Here is a 22,840-nt window from a genome sequence, read left to right as displayed (position 1 = left end):
GCTCTATTGCTGACAGAAACTGTGTGTAACTACAGAGGCTGACACAGCACAGAGGGGAATGTTTCTATCCCAAAGGTAGAGAAACCTCCAATATAAAGTGAGGCGTCCACCAAGCTCATGATAGTGAACGCATCATAGAATATTAAAATATCCTGAGCACCTCCTTCCATTCTAACAAATCCACCTCCGAAACCTCTCAGTGAAAAATCATTATAGGTAAGGCCAAGTCACTGCATTATCCCAAAGAGAATAAATAAAACGCATTCCAAAAATGATTTCTTATTGCATATCATCACTTTATTGATATAGATGAATGCCCCAAACGATGCTGAACATGTTAGTGACACAGCATGACCTCCGATAATGTCATTCATTCACAATTTTCTTGAGGAAGTAAGTTAACATTGTGAAATTAGGCCGCTCTTCATGTAATGACAGCTAACATTCTATGTATATGATTGGTGTACTGAAGAAAGAGTAACAAAAAGACAATGAAAACAGGGGCAGAACAAGTGTAAAATAAGCTGCCTTCTTTAAGAACATTTTTTCTTATTATTGTAATCATGGAAGATCTTTTTGAGAATGAAACACAGTACAAGAGCAAAACAGAAAACATAATGCTTTGTAACAAAAAAGAAGGCCAGCTCCCTTACTGTATAAATAACATGAATAAAGATGAAGCAGCATAGGAACAAGGCATACTGGTTTGAAGGCCGCAAGAGGTCATGGAGTCCTTGGCTAAACTGTGAAAAAAGAAAAAGAGATGCATCATGTTGCATGACTGTGTTCCACCCACGCCCATTTCATACACTTCTCTGAGCATACTTGGCCCTCTCAGGATATGAGTTCCTAAAAAGTTACTGTGGTATAGGCCAGCATATGAATTTACAGTAAATCAGCTCCTGTGTGTTAGATAGCAGGTGGTACATTCCCACTGACAGCCATAACACAAGCTAGGTTTTCTCTCTCTCAAATGAAGGTTCTGTGACCTCATACTTACTGCAGGAAATAGTGTGAAGGTACACAGAGTAGTTGATGTGATGTAAGTGCACACCTGTAGTTAAGCTTTTGTGTATCCATCCTCCGTCTGTGGCACAACTGTGGCCTGTGTTTTTTACTGCATGGTCATTTCCATACCTTTACACATGCTTATGGGGGAACTTTCAGGTCTTAACTTAATAAAAGGAATCAGCAGTGAATTTGGTTAGTCCAGATGCACGTCAGTCACTTGTGAGTTAACCGTTCTTTAACGGATTTTGTAGCAATGAATGTTATCATTGCGCTTATTTTAGGGAGAAGAATAACTCTGTTGTCCATGAGCACATGTATGAGCGGTAAGGATCACCTACTCAAGTCTAATTTTAAAAGAGGTGACAGTACTACTCAACACAAAAGGATAAAACTTTGCAGCATTGTTCAACATGGAACGTGAATCTGTTTCACTCTCTACCATGTTCAACCCTTTCTCCCTTCCCTGCTTACTGATCTTTTTGCAGCCTGTTGATGAATCTGCTCCATTTTCTCTTCATGAAGCCTTTGCTTTTCATTATCCTCATGTTTATATTTCAGTCTAGCCAGTGCAGAATCCCACCTCATTCTCTCCAACTGAATATCAGCTGCTGTGACCTGCTTGCTGCAGAGCTGTTCCAGCTCCTCTGCTTTGGTGGATACTTCTGGCTGCAAAGCACTGGTTTCTCCCTTCACCCAAGGATCCATAGGGCATTTATCATTCCAGTTTTCCATTGCATCATCTGAGATGTAAGATGATTTTGGCATGTCTCTGATGCCTTCCTGCTACAAATTGGAGAGAAGGAGAATAAATTCATATTCAAGCTGACAGATGTAAACGGAATAGGTTCATCTGACTCTATCTGAATATTTACTCAAGCGATTATTCAGACATTTGTGACGCATCAGTTCTCCAATACCCGTCGTTTCCCTTTGAAAAGCCCATTCTAGAGTTAGGTAAGAAACGAATGTTGTCTTGTATATTACAAAGAATATTACATCCACCACCTCAACATTTTGAGGAGGTTAACATTCCCAGGAGGAAGTCATCGATGAGGCCTTCTACAGACAGCTGGAAGTAGCCTCACGATCACAGGCCCTGGTTCTCATGGGAGACTTCAACCACCCTGACATCTGCTGGGAAGACAGCACAGCTAGGCACAAACAGTCAAAGAGGTTCCTGCAAAGCATTGATGATAATTTCTTGACTCAGGTGGTGGAGACGCCAACGAGGAGAGGTGCAATGCTAGACCTTGTACTAACGAACAAAGAAGGTCTAGTTGCAGAGGTGAAGGTTGGGGGCAGCCTTGGCTGCAGTGACCATGAGATGGTGGAGTTCAGGATCCTACGAGGAGGGAGCAGGGCAATAAGTAGGATTGCAACCCTGGACTTCAGGAGAGCTAACTTTGGCCTCTTCAGGGACCTACTTGGAGGAATGTCATTGGGTAGGGCCGTAGAAGAAAGAGGGATCCAAGAAAGCTGGTTAATATTCAAGCATCACCTCCTCCAGGCTCAAGACGGGTGTATCCTTCTGAGTAAGAAGTCAAGCAAAGTGGGCAGGAGACCTGCATGGATGAGCAAGGAACTCCTGGCAATACTCCAACAGAAGAAGGAAGTCTACAGAATGTGGAAAAGGGGACAGGCCACTTGGGAGGAATACAGGGACGTTGTCAGAGCGTGCAGGGATGCGACAAGGAAGGCTAAGGCCCAGTTGGAATTAAATCTGGCGAGGGATGTCAAGGACAACAAGAAGGCCTTCTTCAAATACATCAATAGCAAAAGGAAGACTAGGGAAAACGTGGGCCCGCTGCTGAATGGGGCGGGTGCCCTGGTGACAAAGGATACAGAGAAGGCAGAGTTATTGAATGATGCCTTTGCTTCCGTCTTCAATGCTAAGGCCAGTCCTGAGGAATTCCAGACCTTGGAGGCAAGAGAGGAAGGCTGGAGAAAGGAAGACTCTCCCTTGGTTGAGGAGGATCGGGTTAGAGATCTTTTGCCCAAACTTGACATCCATAAATCCATGGGCCCCGATGGGATGCACCCACGAGTGCTGAGGGAGCTGGCGGATGTTATCGCTAGGCCACTCTCCATCATCTTTGAAAGGTCCTGGAGATCAGGAGAGGTGCCTGAGGACTGGAAGAAAGCCAATGTCACGCCAGTCTTCAGACAGGGCAAGAAGGAGGAGCCAGGAAACTACAGGCCTGCCAGCCTCCCCTCCATCCCTGGAAAGGTGATGGAACAGCTCCTCCTGAAGGTCATCACTAAGCATCTGGAGGACAAGAAGGTGATCAGGAGTAGTCAGCATGGATTCACCAAAGGGAAATCATGCTTGACCAATCTGATAGCCTTCTATGACGGAATGACTGGCTGGGTAGATGAGGGCAGAGCAGTGGATGTTGTCTTTCTGGACTTCAGCAAGGCTTTTGACACTGTCTCCCATCACATCCTCCTAGGTAAGCTCAGGAAGTGTGGGCTAGACGAGTGGACAGTGAGGTGGATTGAGAACTGGCTAGATGGCCGAGCTCAGAGGGTTGTGGTGAATGGCGCAGAGTCAAGTTGGAGGCCTGTGGCTAGTGGTGTCCCCCAGGGCTCAGTCCTGGGTCCAGTCTTGTTCAATATATTCATCAATGACCTGGAGGAAGGGACAGAGTGCACCCTCAGCAAGTTTGCTGATGATACTAAACTGGGAGGAGAGGCTAACACACCAGAAGACTGTGCTGCCATTCAGAGGGACCTGGATAGGCTGGAGAGGTGGGCGGAGAGGAACCTCCTGAAGTTCAACAAAGGCAAGTGCAAGGTCCTGCACCTAGGCAGGAATAATCCCCTGCACCAGTACAGGCGGGGGTTGACCTGTTGGAAAGTAGCTCTGCAGAGAAGGACCTGGGAGTGCTGGTGGATAACAAGTTAAACATGAGCCAGCAGTGTGCCCTTGTGGCCAAGAAGGCCAATGGTCTCCTGGGGTGCATTAGGCAGAGTGTTGGCAGCAGGTGGAGGGAGGTGATCCTGCCCCTCTCCTCAGCCCTGCTGAGGCCTCCCCTGGAGTACTGTGTCCAGTTCTGGGCTCCCCAGTACAAGAGAGACATGGCACTCCTGGAGAGAGTCCAGCGGAGGGCTACCAAGATGATTAGAGGGCTGGAGCATCTCTCCTAGGAAGAAAGACTGCAAGAGCTGGGCCTGTTCAGCCTGGAGAAGAGAAGATTGAGAGGCGATCTCATCAACGTGTACAAGTATCTGAAGGGGGAGTGTCAAGAGGATGAGGCCAGCCTCTTCTCCGTGGTGCCCAGCAACAGGACAAGAGGCAATGGGCAGAAACTGAACCACAGGAAGTTCCATCTGAACCTGAGAAAAAACTTCTTCACTGTGAGGGTGACAGAGCATTGGACCAGGTTGCCCAGAGAGGTGGTGGAGTCTCCTTCGCTGGAGATATTCAAAACCCGTCTGGATGTGATCCTGGGCAATATGCTCTAGGTGACCCTGCTTGAACAGGGAGGTTGGACGAGATGATCTCCAGAGGTCCCATCCAACCTAAACGATTCTGTGATTCTGTGATCCTGTGATTCTGTGATTTTGTATCTTGTGAATTTTATTTTACCCCCAGAAAATACGAGGCACTGATGTTCTTTACCCCTGAGGTGTAACTCAGTATCTCATGATCCTCACTCTCCTTTACAGTCTCAACTCCCTAGCTAACTTACATCTTCCATGATGCATTGTAGTTTTACATCTGGCAGAACTACAATTTCCACTTACCATCTGTTCATGCTGCTGCTTCTTGTTATGGTTATTCTGGGTTCTCTGTACATCAAGCTGAATATCTGTCTGATTTTCCTTTAGCTCTTCCATAGTCACTTGGAATGAATATTCTAATCCCTCTAGACTGCTGAATTCTTCCAAATCCACTTGTATTTCCTGGCCTTTAGCAAAGAGGCTCCATCATGACATGGGATACCTCCAATGATGTCAAAGCATCTCCAGGGATGTCCTGGAACAGAACAGGGAAAAGTACATGTTGGCAATGAAATAGGTGACTCATACGTAACAAAAGGAGTGATTCCGAGATGGAAGTAGGCAAACACACATAGGGCATACTGGTGCACATTCAAAAGTATTTAGGGACTTAACTCATACTGAATTCCCATCACATTCCTTGCCTAAGTATGAATGAAAAGTCCCACTGGATGTAGATCTGCAGGTAGATCTTGAGAAAATCTTGCTTGTAGACTTTTTAAGGTGAGAATGTGACAGTGCTTCCCTTTACAGTAACCAGTGGAACTGCCTAGAAGCCCCCAGGGAGGTAAGAATGGCATATCACACTTAAAATGTAATATAATCAATACCCCTCTGAAGTTCAAAGAAGGACAGCTTTTCTTTTGTGGGAATAAAACTTCACTGAAAATCTGCCCTAGACAGAGGAGCTTCTTACTGCCTCCAGTATAAGCAGATCACAACTTGCAGGTTAGAGTCAATCACTAGCTAGAGTTAATACTATCCTTTTAACAGACTGGAGCTAGGTACGCATTTCAGCACATGAACTTAGAGTTCAAACTCTTATTTCCAGGCCCACAGTATTTGCTTTACTTTATAAAAGTGATATAAGGCATAGATTTCACATTTGAAAAAAGATTTAGGCAAGTAAGACAATTCATTCATTTGTTATTGAGTTCAAAGGGCGAGAGCAGAAGAGAAAGAAAGTAAAGCAAGCTGAATACCATGGGCAGCAGATGCCCAAAGCCAGAAGCAGGTAATAGGCTAGATATAAGGCAACAACCTTTTCTTCACAGGCCTCCCATACAGAAAACTTGAAACCAGCTGTCCCAGTTCAAAGTCAAGAGCTGAATGCCAGGCTGCTTTAACAGCAGGAGATTCTGCCCTTGTCTGACTTCATAACTGCCCTGTTGCCACAACAAACCTCATGCTTTTTGTTGGCAAGGTCACATTCTGTCGTCTTCCTTGTGAGATGGCTGGGGCAGAATCGAGGCTCTTCAAGGGGACTGGGTTTAACTCCTCCTCTGTTACAGACCATCCTGTGTGGCCACTGCTGTCTCCCTTATAAATACACCTACGCTATGCAGTGAAGCTTTCTGCCAGAATCTGTGGCCCCCCAGCACATCTCTCTGCCAAAGTCAATAAGCTTTTCTGGGAGGCAGGTTTATTGAATCGGGTGAAGCACCATGATAACATACCTATCCCATTTTCAGGGACAGTTTCTCTGCAAGGCATCACACTGAACCCCGTGGATGTAGCTAGCCCAGGGACCTCTGTCCCATCCTCTATTCCTTACTGTAGATATGCCAGCATTTCAGTTTCCAATCTATAAACCAGAATCCCTTGCAGGGAGCGATTGTAAGCTTACCGTGATCTTGTGGAGGTGAATACAGTAAAGGATGTGTTTGTAGTACGATTATGTGGGCCCTTTCAGGTTCTTAGAGAAAACTTTTGTATTTACTGTTATTCAGGAGTAAGGGGACAAATTCTTCTACTGTTAGTAGTTTGTATACAGCACCTCTCAGAGGAGTATCTATCAATTAGAGATTACATCATGTAAATAAACACAACCATATCAATTCCTCTTTGTCCTGTTCCATATATCATACATATCAGTGCAAAATCAGGGTATTTACTTAATAGGTGATGAGTGGAGAGCTGGATGACAGATCCACTGAAGATAAGATGGACTAATTAAGTTATTGAGACTGTTAGGTCATCTATCAAGTGATCTGTCAGTTTACAGCTGGATTTTCAAATCCCAAGGCGCACTGAACGTAGTGTGACATGTGGAGGCCTGGACCGAGGCGTGAATAGTCATTACCTTTGACTAAGAATATAATACAGTTCTTAATTGCTTTTTGTGCTGATGATCCTTCGGGCCGAGTTAAACATAGGCCCAAAGTATCATATAAGCAGAAAATGAGCAAGAAGGATGTAGGAGATACGTACGTGTACATGTGTGTTCGTGTATTTACCTTACACTTCCTAAAGGTAACGTGCCTTAAGTAGACATTGAAATGGAACTGCGGCAGTCTTTCTGCTTTCGCTTTTATGGCAGTTAAGTTTCCTGAATCCCTGCAGCACAATGCAGATATCATAATGGCTTAAATATGCTTTCTAATAATATATTTATTCAGACAGTCTCAAGACATTCTCAAGAGAGTATTTCCCCATAAATCTAATGGAAGAACTATAAAAAGGATTTTCATCTCTGTCCAGGAATCAAATATTGCAGTGCAGTTAGGAAATCAATCTTTTTTTGCTGAATGACTTAACTGGCAAGTGGGAGGCATGAGAAACTGATTGTTAGGCATGTATTACCCTGAAATACACAGTAAACCTCCTACAGTAAACAGCTACTTGCAAAGCTATTCGTTCTCCATGTACCCACCACCTTTCAATCTTTCACAACCAGATCCATTAGATGCTACTTCAAAGAGCTGTGAAGTTCTCAGCATCTCACAGGATGTTGCTGTTGATTTATTGTTTTGTAATATTTGCCTTCACATTCACCAAGGAGGAAGCTAATGTCATTTCCTGTCACTCCCCAGAAGTGGAGGCTGCTACTTCCATCTTCAACTATTGATCTGCTTTGCTCTGCTTTGCTTTCCTCTTATCTTTCCAAACTTGCCGTCACTTTGGCAGCAGAGCTGACGTCAACACATAGCAGGAAGGTACACTGTTGCTGTCATTTGTGCTGCAGTTATTGCCACGCATTCCAAAATTATGCTATCTTTCACTTCCTTCGTGATAGGACTTTTCCACCGTCACAAGGACATGGTAGGGTATATAACATTTAGGAGAAGTGCATATATTTAGATGGTGAAAGCTGGTCATGTTTGATTTAAAAGGTCTGCCTTTATTTTTGAAGATCACTTCTGTAGAAAGTCTAGCGTATGTCATATGGGCATCTATGTTGGAGGGCAAATTTAGAGCAGGTTGTTAGTAACAGAGATGGTGAGCAGCTGTAAAGAATTCCAAAGGAAGAGATCTGACGCAAGTGAACTGGAACCAGCTTCTGTAATGTGCCCAGAGTGGAACTGGGGCCATGCTCAGCTGCATAAGGATAACTTCAAGGACGGAGCTGTGTGCAATTGTGCCACTTCAGCAGGCGTATGCCACTGAACGTGTACCATGTGCTTCCCTCTGTTCAAAATCAATTTTTATTTGCTAGAGAGATCAGTGGAGGTGAAGCAATGGCTTAGTCCCCTTCTTTTTGAGAAAGGATTTTTGCTCTAGGAAGTTGTCTTTGTGCTCATGGTGAGTAAATATAGTATACATTCTACGCAGATTTCTTTTGCACAGTGGAGAACCGTAGGCCTGATCGCATCAGCACTGACTGGCCACTTGCATGATTGCATCTCCCTTCCCTCACTCCCTTCGCATCTGCATAGGATGACAAAATTACTGTGCCAGCACAAAAACCTATTCACCCAACCTCATCAGCTTACAAACTGCAGGGTTTGGAGATCTGTGGAGCGCAACAGGCAATGGACAATTCCAAAAACTATTTGGAAACAAGATCCGTGCACCAGTCAGGCCAGAAATCACAGGAGGTGAAGGAAACTGAGAATGACTGCACAGATCACTGGATTTCAAGGAGATTTTGAGGCTGTTTCATGTTCACTTCCACCTAGTTTAGGCTCACTAAAATTAGATCAAATTAGAAGTACACTGTATATACTGAAGCATATTTCAGAAACATTAACAGGCAGCTGACTACTATTGTGATTATCCTTTGATACTCTTATCTATTTAATAAGAGGTTTTTTTGTGGGTTCTCTACATGCTTACCAAGGAATAACTAACACATGAGAAAAAAAAATCCATTTTTTAAAAATATCACAGACTAAAAATTCCCTGGAGGGTACAACTGAGGCTGAAATTGATACCTAGTACTGCAGCAGGTAGGGAGAAACTGAATAAAACTCTTATCCAATACAAGGAAACCAAAAAATAATCAAGTAAAATTTGCTGCCTAATAAGCGTAGCAGTCTCTAGACCGGCAGACTCTAGGCTATGTTTTAAAACTCAGCAACATACAGAATAAACAAAAAAGTAAATACAGGAGTCGACTCATTTGGGAAATGCACACACTTTTTGTCAATCAGCTCATCAACATCATCCTGCAAAGATGTGAGCATTTACAGCACCCATCTATTTCTTTGTTAGCAGAGCTCACAGCAGGAGGAGATGCACTGCTAAATAGCAGTGATGAGGGGAACGACTGAAGTCTGGGACTGTCACTGCAAAATGTGGTGCAGGAACACACGCTGACAGGCAGGGATAGCAGAGGGGTGCTAACTTTGGGAACAAGAATCAGCTCTCACTGGGCCTAGGGAGGAAGGAGAATTCCTGGATTTGTGCGCTGCTGATGTAAAGGGAAGACTCTTTTCCACTTGCTAGCTTCATCTGTTTTCTGCATGTGCTTAAAGGCAAGACTATACATTTACAAGCAAGACTGTACATTTTACACAGGGGTAATGCTTTTGTGTTTTGGTGATCACATATTTACCAGGATTTCTCAGGGGTGTAATAGCAGCTATGGGATCTACCCTTGCATGCACGAGAACTCTGCCTGATCACACAAGTGGCAACATGGATTTGGTACTTTTAGTGCCCACACAAATCACAGAATGGCAGAACCATGCTTAGCTCCTGCTGCCCATATTCTACTTTTTGGTATTTGCTGATTGTCTACTGTGTTGACACACAGAACACACAAGCTCCACGCAACAGGACAGCACGAGGCCCTTACAGAGGACATTAGCAACATAGAGTATTGCTGATGAGAGGACAGAGATAGTGTGCTCATAGCATATAGGGGCCTACCCGATATTGGAGGGGTTTGAGGCTGACTCCTTTGCCTCCAGTTTCTAACTGGTATTTGCATTTTCTCCACAGGAGTGTGACTGCTGTCTGTGACTCTCCTCTTGTCCTAGCTTCATTTCTTTCTGTGGTCTCATGTCTTCCTTTTTGATAGGAAAGACTATTCTGTTCTTTATTTCCTTTATTGATCAGCCTTTACATCGTAAATTACTGCATAAGAAGGATGAGGATTTTGCATTTGAAACTCTTCACATAACTTAATATGTTTAAGAGGTGGTTTCTAGCATATAATTTGTAGATAAAAAAGTCAATGTGTCGCTAGATGCTTTTCCACTTACTTCAGTAAGGTTCAAGATTTCACTTATTTATAAAAAAAAGATTATTTTAAAGATGATTGGAAATCATAGCAGGGTTTTTTATTAGTCATATCAATGCCAGAACGTTTCTGTTGGAAATAAATTAGTGAATTATATCACAGTGAATGAATACCTAGAGAGTGATGAACTATTCAAGTATGAAAAGTACATGTACTTGTGATGTCACGAATAGTATCTCCACTAAAATGATGAAAGACAGCATGAAGTTTTATGAAGATCCATTAACAAAACAACAGACATTATCCTGCAGAGGCAGATATTAGCAGTATTGATAGACTAAATGTTTTATTACTTCTTTTTTAGCTCCAGTTTCTATGAATTCATACCATACAGTTCAGATAGATAGCTTTAAAAAAATTTGATATTGGCTATTAAAATTACTGAACAGTGACTCTGTCTGCACAGTAGTGCCAATGGGATTCAATATATTTAAGACATTTGAAGAATCACTTTTCTTAAATTTGAAATGAGTGTGTTGCATACACTTGAGAAATAATTTTGTTTTTGTCCTCCTCTCTGTCAGGTGACAGGTGAAGATACTCCATCACCACATGTTCTCTCCATCATGTTAAAAGCTTGGACCAGTAAGGATCAGGAGACAGAACTGGAAACCACACCAAAGACAGTCGTGGTGAATGGCCTTTCACAACCAGAAGTTGTTCCCGAGGATGGCAAGATCAGCTGTTCTAAAGAACAGGAACCAACAAACATCTAACAGGCCAAAGGTTCTGAAACTGAACTGGAGAAGATGCCAAGAGACTTAGAGCTGACCATCCTGAAATACCAACACTTGAAGAATGAAAGGCAACAGCAACATGAGGAAAGGATGGAACAGATGTGTCAACAGGCATCATCCAGAGCAAAAGATTGGAGGAAAATAGAGCACCCTACCAGCAAATTAGATCCAACAATTGGAATTGAGCTAGAAAAGATATGCATGGAATTTGAGCTGACTAAGCTGAAATACACCATGAGGAGAGAGACAGACAGAGGTAGCACAAGCAGATAATGCAAATGGAGAAAGAAAAGCAGTGGCAACATGAAGAGAAGATGGAAGAGATGCATCGACTGGCAGCACCCAATGGGCAAGGCAGAATATCCCATGCAGCAAAGCAGAAATGTCTGCTCAAATGCAACTGGGAAATATAAAAATAGTGCTTCAACTGACTGCTGATAGACCTGAAGGAAAAGAACAAAAAGAAGCTACAGCCTGAGAAAAAGCAAAAGGATATAAAAAAGCTGAAGCAGACATATGAGCAAAATCAGGAAAATGAAAACAGAGCAGCATGAGAAAATGATGAGAATGAAAGTGCCACACAGTAATAGTAAACGACATTTTGCTATTGGACCAGACCTAGAAAAGAAATGAGATGGAGTTTGAACCTACCTGGATGATGTTTGAGCATAAAGGGAATTAAAAACAAAGACAACACGAGGAAAAGATGGAGCAGATATGTCAGCAGGCAATGTTCCGAGAAGTAAGCTAAGATGTGAAAAAAATGACTGATTTATGCTCACAAATAGTTAACTACAAGGCTAGAGAGGATACAGTTTTCCACAACATAGCAGGTCAAAAGAGCTGAGCAGAGGGAGGCTATTCTTTGAGACCAAATTTTACATTTGATAAGGGAAGTAGCTCCGATGACTGAACACACATAGTTATCAAAGTCTAATCAAGAATATGCCACAGAAATATCAATGTGGGGATTGGGCCATGGCATGTGGGGGCCCGGTGGGCGACTGGGAACTGGCAGAGGCCAGACTTCTCTCACAAGAAGCCAGGTTTCCTGGATTTGAACCTAAGCAGGTTCAAGAGGAGTGGAAAAGCTACTAATGACACCAACCAACCAACCAATCAAAAGAAAAAAAAACCCCAAAACCCACTGTAGCTTCCTAAAGCAACAAGAACAGGATTTGCTGGGGTTGTTTTGTCTTTAACAGTTGGCTCTCCCAAACACAGCCATGACTGGTAGGCACAAAAGAAACAAGAGCTGAGAGAAGGAACAGCTTGTAGATAAACACAGGACAGGTAACAGTACAGGAACAGGAGTAACAAGCTAGCTCCAAATGTAACAATGTGGGAAGCACAACTTTGGGCAGAAATGGAAGTGCAAATTTCCATTTGAAAGCAAAATCAGATACCTTGCCTGTGACTGAAAAGCAACAAATAATATTTTTCTGAGGATGAACAATCCGTAGAAGTGTGCACAAAAGTATCACTGATGCTTTGGACTTTAGCCCAAAACCTAAGAGACTTAAGAACTCTTGATCCAAAAAAAATTTTGTCAGAAAAATTGCTCCAGATCCATGGCCTGATGGCTTGAATATTTTGTAGCTCTATAGGAAGGACGCAAATACAGCATGTAAATGCAAAAAGGACCTACCTGAAGAGAGTAGTCACTAACAGTAACTGGCAACAAGAATAATATTAGGCTGTGCAGCTCTCATAAGCAAGTTCAGAAGCTGTCAGTAGCATGGTCTGACAACACTGTTACAGGAACATACACATTTCTTAAGGAAAGGAAAAACTAAGGAGACAAATGTAAATCTAGTGATAGATCACAGTTCTCAGCTATGCTGACAGCTGCGCTGGTAGAAGAGTTTATAATGTAAGCGGAGACCAGTACTGTTTTCAAAAGCAATGGTGAAAGCACCTTCCTTATTATTATACAGCAAGCGGATGTTCCAGACTGGGAACATTCAAAGTGAGTGAATCAGATTGCAGCGTCTTAAACATAATGCTTTGTCATTTTGGCAATCTGCATCTCAGAGGGTAGAAAGACTTAGCAAATACAGAGAAACATCAGCTAAATTTCTAATAGCAATTAAAAGGATACCACAAATTTTAGGATACCCTTCAATTATTGTTACACCCTTGGTGTTTTCAACAGTGTAGCTAGGTATTACCAGACCTCTTTGCAGTAAGGAGAGATGGAAACAGCATGGTGAGATGGAAATAACAAGAGGATCTTAAAACAACCTAGATAATATTGGGCCAAAAGAAGCCTGCCAAGCAGCACTGGCAAAATATGTATTTTGGCAACAATAAATTATTTTGCAGGACTATGATTTCATCCTTTAGAGCAGTAGAAAAGGAACTCGGTCTCTTTTCTTGGCTCCATGCCTGAGTCTGTCGCTCTTTGTTTCTCCTTTATACGTTTTTTTGGTACTTAGGTCCTGCAAGTCCCCACATAATAGTTTATAAACTTGAAGGTCAGCAAATGGAGTTGTGTATACAGGCAGGTACTTATCAGCTGCTTTAGTTCTCTATGAGAGACGGTTGAATGATCTTCCAATACACAGGATCACACTCCTGCTGTTTAGAAAAATGGGAAGAGGGCTGGCTACGTATTTCCTTAGGGCTGCAACTTTGAGGTTGTCAAAGTATTCTGATAATCTTTCTTAGACTCCTCTTAGGAAAAACCTGAGTACTTGCTTTGCAGCACACATAATTGCCACAGATTTTTAGGTACTTGAATTCATTAGTGAATTAATGGTACGGTAAGAGGCATTATCCTCTCTTTACATATGGGGAATTGAGTCACTGATTAAAATAAATGACATCCCACACTTGAGTTTTAGTCTGATGCCTTATTTGCTCAGTCATCCTTCTTTTATTCATATTTTCCCCTTCTGAATAGAGCAGCAGAATTCGAGATAAAATTCTTCTTAAAGAAACGAGTATCATATTTCTCCTAGCTACACTGCATTTCTAAAATATATATTGTTATACTATCACTGATGTACAGAGGCACACATACCAGAAAGAGCAGCATGCATAGGAAAGTCCTAAGCAGATATACAGATACAATAACTAATATGTGCACAATCATTCAAACACATTCTGAACACACTGGAAGTCTTGTGCATGCATTGGCAGTCAATCTTATGTACAGTGGCAAGTTCACTAGGATTTCCGAAACACTGAACATCTAGAAATGCTGGAAAAATGGTCAGGTTCCTCTTTTTATGCTTGCACAAAACTTACATGCAAGCAACGAGTATATTTCAAGGAAATTAAAGTATATGTAGCCCTAGTCAAGTCCAGTGGCCAAAACATAAGGATAATTGATATCCCTAACCTCTTTAAAGGTTAAGTTGCTTCCTTTATTTATTTTTTTCATTGGACTCAAGTGAACCATTTTAAATTATTCTGGCTAATTGTGCATCATTGTCCTTTTCAGTGAATTCTGAATATTTGTTTGAATTTCCTGAAGAGAAGCACAAAACATACGTGTTTTACATACTGGATGATGACGACAAAAATACTTAAGGTGTACTGAGAGAAAGTAGTCTAATTTTCACTTGAAATTCATTATTTTTTTTTCCTACATTGCGTCCCTGTGTCAAGCTTTGGGGTACTTCCTTTTCATAGGTTATCACGGTTTCTTTTCTTTGTGCATTAAGAAAACAGCTCATCTCATTTGTTAAAACTGTGCAAATCTATTAACCTATTAGACTTAATTACCACATATACACACACATATATGATTACTTTAAGATATTTACATGTCACAAAGGACGTAATAGGAAATATGAATATTTCTGTCACTCCTTAGGGCAAATTAGTTTTCTGAGTAATGGTTTGGTTGGAGTAATGGTTTGGTTGGGGTGTTATATTAATTTATGAAGATACGAAGACCCTCCAGGCATCAGATTACCAGCTATAGGTTAGCTTCATTTTCTTCCATGAAATTCTGCTAGTTTTCATCACCCAAGGATTTGGTCTAGTGTATTTCATAACAGTTCAGAGGCCCTAAAAATGAAGTTGTGTTCTTTCACACAGTCAGTAAATCAGTAAATAATACTGATAGCCCCAAATCCAGATGGCTTCTTACATCATTTCATGGAATATTTACAGACCTGTTTGAATAATCTACTGGGCCTAAATTGTGAAGGTTCCCTAATTTCAGGCTTTACCTCATACTGGTGGAATTCTAACTATAACCCGACAAAAGTAATTTCATGAAGCCTGGGTTTAACCTCATTCCCTTAGGTAAAAAAATGCAGCCTGGCTTCTCCTAGGGCAGGTATTAGAACAGCTCGGTCACCGTGTCTAAGAGCAGTCCACTTTACACAGTTGAAAGATGAGAATAGGAGGTTGTGCACTCGTTCTTCTGTTGGCTTTGGGCTATCAGTACAGAAGATGATTTCTCCCGTTGCTTATGTCTACCCGAGAGTTTCACAAGTGCCTAGAGATCTGTTGGAATATAGGGCCATTTCCTTTCAGAGAATGACAATCAGCTGACAAAATGTCATTTTTTATTATGGGCATGTTGGGTGGTGTTTCATGTTTGAGGTAGTTCTATTTTGCCTCAGTTTTATAGCAGCAGTTGACTGTATTGGTTGAAAATGTAGGAGTACTCTCAATATCTAGCAAATCTCGAAAGATTCAGGATATCTATGTTCTATATATCTATGTATCTGTGTTCTTTGTATCTAGGTATCTATGTATGAGATGATGCACTAAAATTAGTGGGCCGTATCTCTGCTCAAAAAAGCTAGGATGTATCCTGAGAAAGGAAGGAGGTGGAATTATCGTTATGTGGGAAGCCTCTTCCTGTGTTCTGAAAACAGACAGGTACCACACACACTGTTAGCAACTGGACCAATGCTCAAGCCTGGAATGCCATCATAAAGCTGACACCATGACTTTTTTGGATAGCTGCTCTTATACTCCTACCCTGGGAACTGGATCAGGATGACAGCTGTATTTAGAAGTATCCCCACACTAACACAGTCATACTAAATATCAGCTGAGTTACTCAGCCTGACCTGATATGGTCGGAACTGTTTTAGTAAAACATTAGCATCTGAAATATGCTTCTCAGTTATCAGCCGCCCCCTTCCAGAAAAGATATTATTGCGAAGAGAAAAATTCAGTTATCAAACCATCAAGCCAACATTTTTCCCAGTTTCTTAAAAAATACACATCTGTCATTCCTATAAACTTTTGGGGATGGTGCTTTCCTTTTTATGACTAACTTTACTGAACACCAATAATATTTCTTTCTTGATATAAATACGTAGATGAGTTCCTACTTCAGGATCTTACAACACACACCAAGGTCAGATGATTCAATTATAAACCCACGCTGTTCCTGGCACGGCTCTACTTCTATAAACTGAGCATACTACTCATTTACACTAGCTGACTTTTTTCTTCTTGAGAAGGCACTAGTAGTATAGTAAGAGTCAATGGGAGCAAAATAGCTTTTCTTAGTCTGGTGGGTGACAGTTGATAATTGAGGATATACACATAAGAGCAATCTAGGAGATGATGCTTGGTGTTTTAGAGAAGTAAGGCAAAAAAGAAGGCATGAAAATCCTCATAGGACAAAGACAGAAAAGAAGAAACAAGTGGAATGCATGGGCTCAATAGAGAAAGGAAGCTAACAAATAGCTTTAAATGGCAACTGCTCCTGAAAAACAAAGCAAGACTGAACTCCCTCATGGAGAAGCTCTAGGAACAAAAGACAATAGATGACTCAGAGAGGAGCCAAAGAGCAAAGAAATATTAACTGAACATAGACACTCTTGATGTCAAAGGCAGTCTCTGTCTTCAGTCTGCATTTATGTGCATTGCATGGGGAGGATGCCAACATAGCACCATCCCAGAGCACGCATCCTCTTGGCAGAGGGCAACCCTGCAAACACTGTGCTTCTCAGCTCCCTTCACATTCTCCCAGAAAGTTAGACAAGACTCAGAGAACCTTTCCTTTTGGGGGATTTGCACTTACTTAAAAACATAACAAGTGACGCAGGACCATCCATCCAGCCTTCCCTGTTGGCCCAGGATCTTCATGCTCAGTCCTTAACCTTATTCCTTCCTCCTGAGGTTTTCTACCAGCAAGGCTCATCTTTATCATCTAGGCTGTCTGACTCCTGTTCCCTGAAAGGAAACACTTGCAGGTTCTCTGTCTATGTATGTCAGCTAAAATCTCTATGGAGGACTACCTAAGGACACCTTATTTCAAGGAACAACTACCAGAGCTTCCCTTTCCACATTTCTCTAAAGCAGCTAACAGCTGTTCTTCTGATCTTAACTGGGAGGTCTGTAGCTGGTAAGCACTTGGCCCCATTCTTCAGCTTATCTGCTGCTTCTCTAGTGATTTCCTTAAATGGCCACATCATGCAATAGCAGGAAGGGGAAGAGAGGAAGATTATGTTTATACAGCACATGGTCTTGTGCCTATACAGCACAACTCAGGAACGATGCTGATCGTCATTAACAGTCAAATCTCCCTTACCTCAAATTTTAAAGACGATAGTATGAGGAATGACAGTCTCATAGAAGAAAGAAGAAAAGTATCACTTTAAAATGATCTGCTAGAGCTGACGTTCCTGCTGCAAGATAAACTATCATGGCAACATAATAACAGCAAAGAAAGCATATCATCCCAACCTATGGGTTGGCAAGCCATTCAAGAGTGAGCTCAGGAATGGTGAATGGACTTAACAGCTACAGATGCAATATCATGAAGGGAAGATAGGCAAATTATTGAGCTATACAGACAAAAACATAACAACCTTTAAGAAAGTGTTGATCAATGATAAAGTCACAAATATTTGAGAGATGGAGAAAACACAATACTGAATAGTCTCATGTGTTGTGTCTCCAGTCAAATAGCAATTAGACTGCTACGGGATGATTATGCAACTGGACAGGAACAGCCTACAGGAGGCTTTTCTCCATTATTGAGCTTTCTGGAAAAGTGGTCTACATTCAAAAGGGTGTATGGGGTATGTGTGTGGAATTATATTTTCTAGATTATTACATAATGTGTTATCAGTATGCAGAACCAGGCAACAGCAACATGACTTCATTCACAAGATGTGGGAAGTTCATAAACTTACTGTTACACACAATTTAGCAAGAGAAATAGATGGGGTCTCCATTGATGCAGAAACCACTATTCATCAAGAGCATAACAAGAAAATGGAAAAACAGAAAAATTTGGTCTAGTGAGACAGCATCTGCTGCCTCCATCCCATCAGGTGAATAGGATATTGTGTGTTTGTGGAGTCAGCAATGTGCCTTTATGGCATAAGGGTCAAGTGCACACTAGGCTGTAGCAGTAAAAGTGCAGCCAGCAGGTCAGGGGAAGTGATGATTCCAATCTACTTAGCACACACAAGTGCTAGAGAGCACACATCCGGAGTATTGTGTCCTTTTTGGGCTCCCCCAGTACACAAAAACACTGACAAACCGAAGCAAGGCCAGCAGAGGGGCCCTAAGATAATTAGGGGACTGGAATACATGAATGAGAGAGCGGGGTTTCTTCAGCCTAGAGAAGGAAAGGATATGAGGGGATCTAATTTCTGCTTTCAATTACCTAACAGGTGGTTATAGAAAAAATAGAGCCGGATTCCTCTCAGAGGTTCACACTGAAGGCTGAGAGGCAGCGGGCGCAGGCAGCAGCCAGAGAAATTCTCATCAGATACTAGCAAAAATTTTTCACAGTGAGAATGGTCAGGCAGTGGAGCAGGGACCCAGAAAGGATGAAGATCCCTTGAGAACAATGGGGTCAAAATCACTTTCAGGTAGCAACGGTAATTTCCAGTTCTTTTTGCAGGGAGACATTTTAGCTAAGCTTGCTGCGGTAGACAGTACTGAAAAAAACTCCTCCAGGCAAGGAGGCAAGGGACCCACTAACCAGCAACAACTTGCTTGTGTGTTTGGCAGTGGCCCCCACGCTGACCGGCTGCATCACTTGCAGCGCTTGCTGTAGGAACTCAGCCACGCTAGAAGCTGCACTTCTGGCTCAGGATGTGGGAGTGTGTTGGTTGCTGATGTGTGAACGAGAGGGAGAGAGAGGTGAGAGATTTGTGGGTGGTGCAGGTGCATATACAGAGTGGAGACGCCAATTTGCAGGAGTGAAGATGCCAATTTGCAGGAGTGAAGACATACAGTAGGAGGCTGTAGAAGAGGCCTGTCTTTGCTTGTGAATATGCCTTTCCTCTCACAGAAGGAGTCAAATACACTCAGGAACTCAGTGTCTTACAAGTCAAATCTGAAAATTCCATGTTTCTCCATCAGCTACTGTGCAAGAAGGGGAAGAAGAAAGGAAAGGGGAAGAACATTTGTGTTACTGTGAGAACTGGAGAATCCAAAGACTATTTTGTAAACACTAGAAAAATGTCTTTATCAATAGCACTGCGACCATCAATAATATGCACACTCTTTTATATAAATCATTATATTCCCCAGAAATCAACTAACTGGGAATGAGAACAAATCTTTTCCACCAGAAATGGCTCTTGATTTCAGTGCCACTTTGGTGATAAATGCCAGTACAAAACATAAACATATGATGTGTAAGTATTATGCTTAAGTCTTCAAAAACTAAAGATGAAGCTAGAGCACTCAAATCAATACACACCAGAACAAAGAGATATAATATCTACTAGTATATGACCAACAGGTGCTATGCTTACAGCTATAATAGGAAACAAAAGGAAAATAGAATGGAAAAGATTTTGAAACAGAGTCACAGATGTTTCACACCCAGTATCTGAAGGAAGTTGAAATAGGAAAGAGGCGATGCTCAGAAGAAAACACTTACTGAAGACAAAGGAACCTATGCCAGCCTTGAATAATGGATGGGTTCTGTCTCAGCTCATTAGGCAATTTATCAGGCAATTTATCAAGCGATGAAAGGCTGAGTTCAAGGTTTGAGATAGAAAAACATTCACCTCCAAGGACAAATCTTAGCAGACAAGCTTGTTGCTATGAACAGTGTCACAAGCCTTTCAGTTCTTATCTGTATAGATCATTGCCAGGTCATTGGATTTACCTGTAGGTAAGCCATAGGAGAATGAATGGAAAAGTATGTCTTGAATGAACATTTGCCAAAGCTGATTCTGGGAGCTGTCTCTGCCAAACAACCTGGAGGAGCTGGAACGGCTTTGAAACATGAACGAGTGTATTTCAGGGATAGTGAAGGTTACTGGGCATTCGCTTGAATACAGTATGGCAGGACTTTCATATATACAGACCAAGACTTTATCCAGGCCTTCATTTATCACTGCTCATGGCATTTTCACATTAATAATTCTTAGTGCCATAGTTAAAAATGAGCGATGTTATCTCCAGTTCTTGTTTTCCTTTGTGTGTCTGTAAAAGTCAATAGAAACTACTTCTTTCAATTGAAATTTTCCTTGCCTGGACTCAATCCACTAGTGAAATGTCTGGAAAATTGTTAAAATATTGCCTTTCTTTTTTAACACTGAGTTGTTTTTCCAGCATCTTTTAAACATACTTTCCCCACAATCGAGCTGCTCAGGAAAGGTTTAATTTAGCAGGATTGTGCCTCTGCATCTCATATGGAGAGAAAATAAATCAACGCACTCTGAGATGGGGTAAGAGCAGAGTCTGAAGTATTGCATACATTACAAAGGGATATGTTTGGATACTCAAATAGCTCTAGACCAGGTATAGCACTAAGACTGAGGCACGCTATGTGAAGAGAAGGATGAGCAGGTCAAAGCCTGGTGCAGTGCCCCCTGAAGTAAGCAGAAAGATTCCCACCAAAGGCAGTATATTAGGGAATAAATCTTTGCTAGGAGCAGACATGGAGGCAGAGATGAAGTTTATTAACTTAAATAATTGTCCTCTTTTTCTCTGTATTGCATATGACTAGTTTAGCTGCTGTTTGGGTGCTGTTGTCTACTAGGATGTCAACGGTTCTGACAAGTTTTCATATACTCTTTCTGGCATAGCTCTAACGTAGATGATAGATCAATAGGACATTATCTGGAAATACGGTTTTCCAAGCAGTATGCTGAAAGTAGGTGACTTACTCACCCTTTGTACAGTTTGGGGCAGCAGTCATCTAGACTGAGCATCTAGCGGTAGCTGCATACAGCATACAAACCAATGCCATCCAAACTCAGTGGGTAGCAGCAATCCCACGTGATTGTTTCTACTAGCTCTCTGGACATCTCCCATGCACAGGCTTTTCTAGTACCTGTTTCTTAGACTGACAGAATATATGATTTCTAATTTTCATTTTCATTTGATTCCATGTTTTTTGGCCTACAGCTTTCACCTATGGATAAAAGGGTTGGCCTGTTTTCCCCCAGCAAATTATCACACTGGTTCCTCCTCCTTTTTTCTCAATTTTAGAATATGCTGGATACTGTAATTCCATCTTACTTGCATTTCTTCCTCAACAGTGATTACTTCACTGCATGCATGGTAGGCTCCACTTTTACAGGGATTTCATGATGCAGCGTCACAGATACATTAGGGGAATGTTCCTCCAACGTCTTCTGATGTATGATCTTTTAAAGGATTCCATTGCATTGGGATGTCATCAGCTTTACAGATTAAGGCCTTTCAGATCCATGCCTTCTGCTGGCACACGTTTGTTACATAGAAATGTAAGTTTTGATGGTTTTCCTTGTACTTCAATTTATCATTGCGTACCCCAGCTATATGAAATAGATACTTTCTATATCCTGTAAGTCTTGCTGATACAGGTCACATTAATGTTTTAGAATGAGCTATGCTTCCTTATATATTATCTCCATGTACTTGTGCCTTCCTGCAGCACTTCTTCTGCATCCCTTGAAATAATTCCATATACTTTGTTAATGTTATTTTCCTTATTGTATATTATGACAAAAATATGACAGTATCACTGTTGCCGAGATTCTACCGCTTGAACTGTTCTCCAGTTATACATGCTTTATAACTTATGTTTTTCTGCATACTTCTGAGGTGTATTTGTGAAACAGTGAAAACAATGTTGCACTTCATACATATTTTCCCATGTGCTTGACACGCCTGTTCCTGTGCTCCACGCAAACCACATCTACTGTGAGCTTCCTGTCTCTAAGCTTTACATGATTTTTATCTTTTAATAATGTATATGGCTGGCACCTACCAATTATTGCATTCTCCCTTTGTTGATGGTGAGTCTGACTGCTGGCCACATCCTCTGTCCTATTACAGGCACACTGCGATTGTCAGGGAGCGGTGAGGGCCGGCTGCTCCGCAAGGGAAGGTGAGCCAGGAGCAGGGTATGATCACAATGCAGGTGCGAGCGGTGACCTCTCCAACACAGAGCCAGGATGCAGAGTGGCAAGCCTAGGTCAGGATCAGGGCCAGAGACAGTGGTTAGGGTCAGACACAGTCCAGTGATCCCCCAGCACATCTGTAGTGGCGAGGCAGTTCTGAGGTCAAGCTAGGAAGCCACACTGGTGTGTCTGGGTCAGGGTCAGACTTGCAGAGGTACAAGACCGGGTGCAGACACAGCTGCTGCACACCTGCAGCGTAGAAGAGATGAGGGCCAGCAGTGAAGCCTCAGCTTAAATGCAGTTCTCAAGGGAAAGGAGGGGCAAGTGAAGCACTTGCTTTCTTCACAATAGTTCCTATCATTGAAGGAGCTGACTCAGCCAGCTAAACTCAGCCAATTAAACTCCCAGAAGAGGGATGTGCTCCAGGCCTTGACAATGATGGCACTACTGAATACTTTTATCTGCTCTTCTAATGGCTTTGACACTATTAAATGTTCCTCTCTTAATAGTTTTTCTGTTTCTTTTGCACTTCCATGAAGTTATTATCCAACAACAACCTCAACTGCCAAAGACCAAGCTTTTATAAACTGTAGCTGAGATCACCTCATCTATTG

General features: G+C 41.9%; 1 protein-coding gene across 7 annotated transcripts in view; it reads right to left on the bottom strand.

The window, feature by feature from the left end:
- Positions 1 to 273: 273 nt before the first annotated feature.
- The window catches only part of LOC104144989 (transmembrane protein 247-like), a 52,001-nt gene continuing 29,434 nt past the window's right edge, over positions 274 to 22,840 (bottom strand). For 2 of the 7 annotated variants that reach the window (XM_068939616.1, XM_068939617.1), the window contains 4 exons: positions 22,094 to 22,296; positions 4,759 to 4,990; positions 1,483 to 1,794; positions 285 to 743 (listed from right to left, as the gene is read on the bottom strand). In XM_068939616.1, the coding sequence (XP_068795717.1) occupies positions 534 to 743; positions 1,483 to 1,794; positions 4,759 to 4,851 (615 nt within the window). In that variant the 5' untranslated portion in view covers positions 4,852 to 4,990; positions 22,094 to 22,296 and the 3' untranslated portion in view covers positions 285 to 533. Of the gene's footprint in view, positions 744 to 1,482; positions 1,795 to 4,758; positions 4,991 to 22,093; positions 22,297 to 22,840 lie in introns of all 7 variants that reach the window. The other 5 variants (XM_068939619.1, XM_068939615.1, XM_009676278.2 and 2 more) reach the window with 5 other exon arrangements.

Source organism: Struthio camelus, chromosome 3 (assembly GCF_040807025.1).
Source record: "Struthio camelus isolate bStrCam1 chromosome 3, bStrCam1.hap1, whole genome shotgun sequence".
Classification (NCBI taxonomy): Eukaryota; Metazoa; Chordata; class Aves; order Struthioniformes; family Struthionidae; genus Struthio; species Struthio camelus.
The sequence above is the reverse complement of the archived record's forward strand: the minus strand, read 5'-3'. Positions and strand labels throughout refer to the sequence as shown.